Consider the following 981-nt stretch of genomic DNA (forward strand, 5'->3'; position numbering starts at 1 on the left):
GCCGCTGCTGCGCCCCGCCACGGCCGCCAGGGGGCGGGCGAGGGCAAGGCGCGCTCAGCCAATCGCCGCCGCGGGACGGCCCGCGGGTGGGTGTGGCTTACCCCGGCCCCGCCCAGGTGTACCCGGATGTGCGCGACGCTCCGCCGCGCGCCGCCATGATGGGTGGGCGCTAAGTGCGTAGGTGCCGCCGCCTTGTCGCTTCCGCTACTCAGGCGGAGCAGCGGGAGAGAAACCAACGCGCGCGCGGAGCGGAGCCGTTCCCTGGCTTTCACTGGGGCTGCGCTTCCCGCCAGGAGCAGGGCGCGGAGCTGTCCCCTACTGAGAGGCCCGCGGCGGGCAGGCCGGGCCGCGGGGGTGCGTGCGTGTGCCACCGGCTCCACGCGAGGGCCGCTAACTGCCTGGCGGGATCGGGGGTCCCGCCGCCGGGCATCGGGGCGTCGAGGTGCCCGCTAGGCCGCACCGGCGATCGCTGCCCGGTGACGGGGGAAGGAGTCTGGCGCCTCGTGGTGTGTGTGTAATGCGCGCGCTGATTGGCTCTCGCCGGGTCAGTGGGCGGGACTCGGGGGAGGAGCGGCGTGGGGATTAGCGGAGGAGCGGGGAAGGGAGGGGGCCAGCCCGTGATGTGAGCGGGGATTGGGCCTCGCTCGGGGGAGCGCGCCTGGCGATTGGCGCCGCCCCGGCGGTGGGCGGGGCGGCGGCAGGGTATAAAAGCGGCGTTTGGCGCGCTGCGGCTGTTGGTGGCCGATTCCCTTCACGTTCTCGTGCGCGTCTCGTCGGTCGCTGCGAAGATGTTCGAGGCGCGGCTGGTGCAGGGCTCGGTGCTCAAGCGGGTGCTGGAGGCCCTCAAGGACCTCATCACCGAGGCCTGCTGGGACCTGGGCTCGGGCGGCATCAGCCTGCAGAGCATGGACTCCTCGCACGTCTCCCTGGTGCAGCTCACGCTGCGCTCCGAGGGCTTCGACACCTACCGCTGCGACCGCA

General features: G+C 73.4%; 1 protein-coding gene across 1 annotated transcript in view; it reads left to right on the plus strand.

The window, feature by feature from the left end:
• Window positions 1-634: 634 nt before the first annotated feature.
• PCNA (proliferating cell nuclear antigen) overlaps window positions 635-981 on the plus strand; it is a 3391-nt gene continuing 3044 nt past the window's right edge. The window contains exon 1 of the mRNA XM_026081805.1: window positions 635-981. This exon is cut by the window's right edge and continues 21 nt beyond it. Coding sequence (XP_025937590.1) covers window positions 789-981 — 193 coding nt within the window. The 5' untranslated portion in view covers window positions 635-788.

This window comes from Apteryx rowi, unplaced genomic scaffold (assembly GCF_003343035.1).
Source record: "Apteryx rowi isolate R43461 unplaced genomic scaffold, aptRow1 scaffold_56, whole genome shotgun sequence".
NCBI classification, from domain to species: domain Eukaryota; kingdom Metazoa; phylum Chordata; class Aves; order Apterygiformes; family Apterygidae; genus Apteryx; species Apteryx rowi.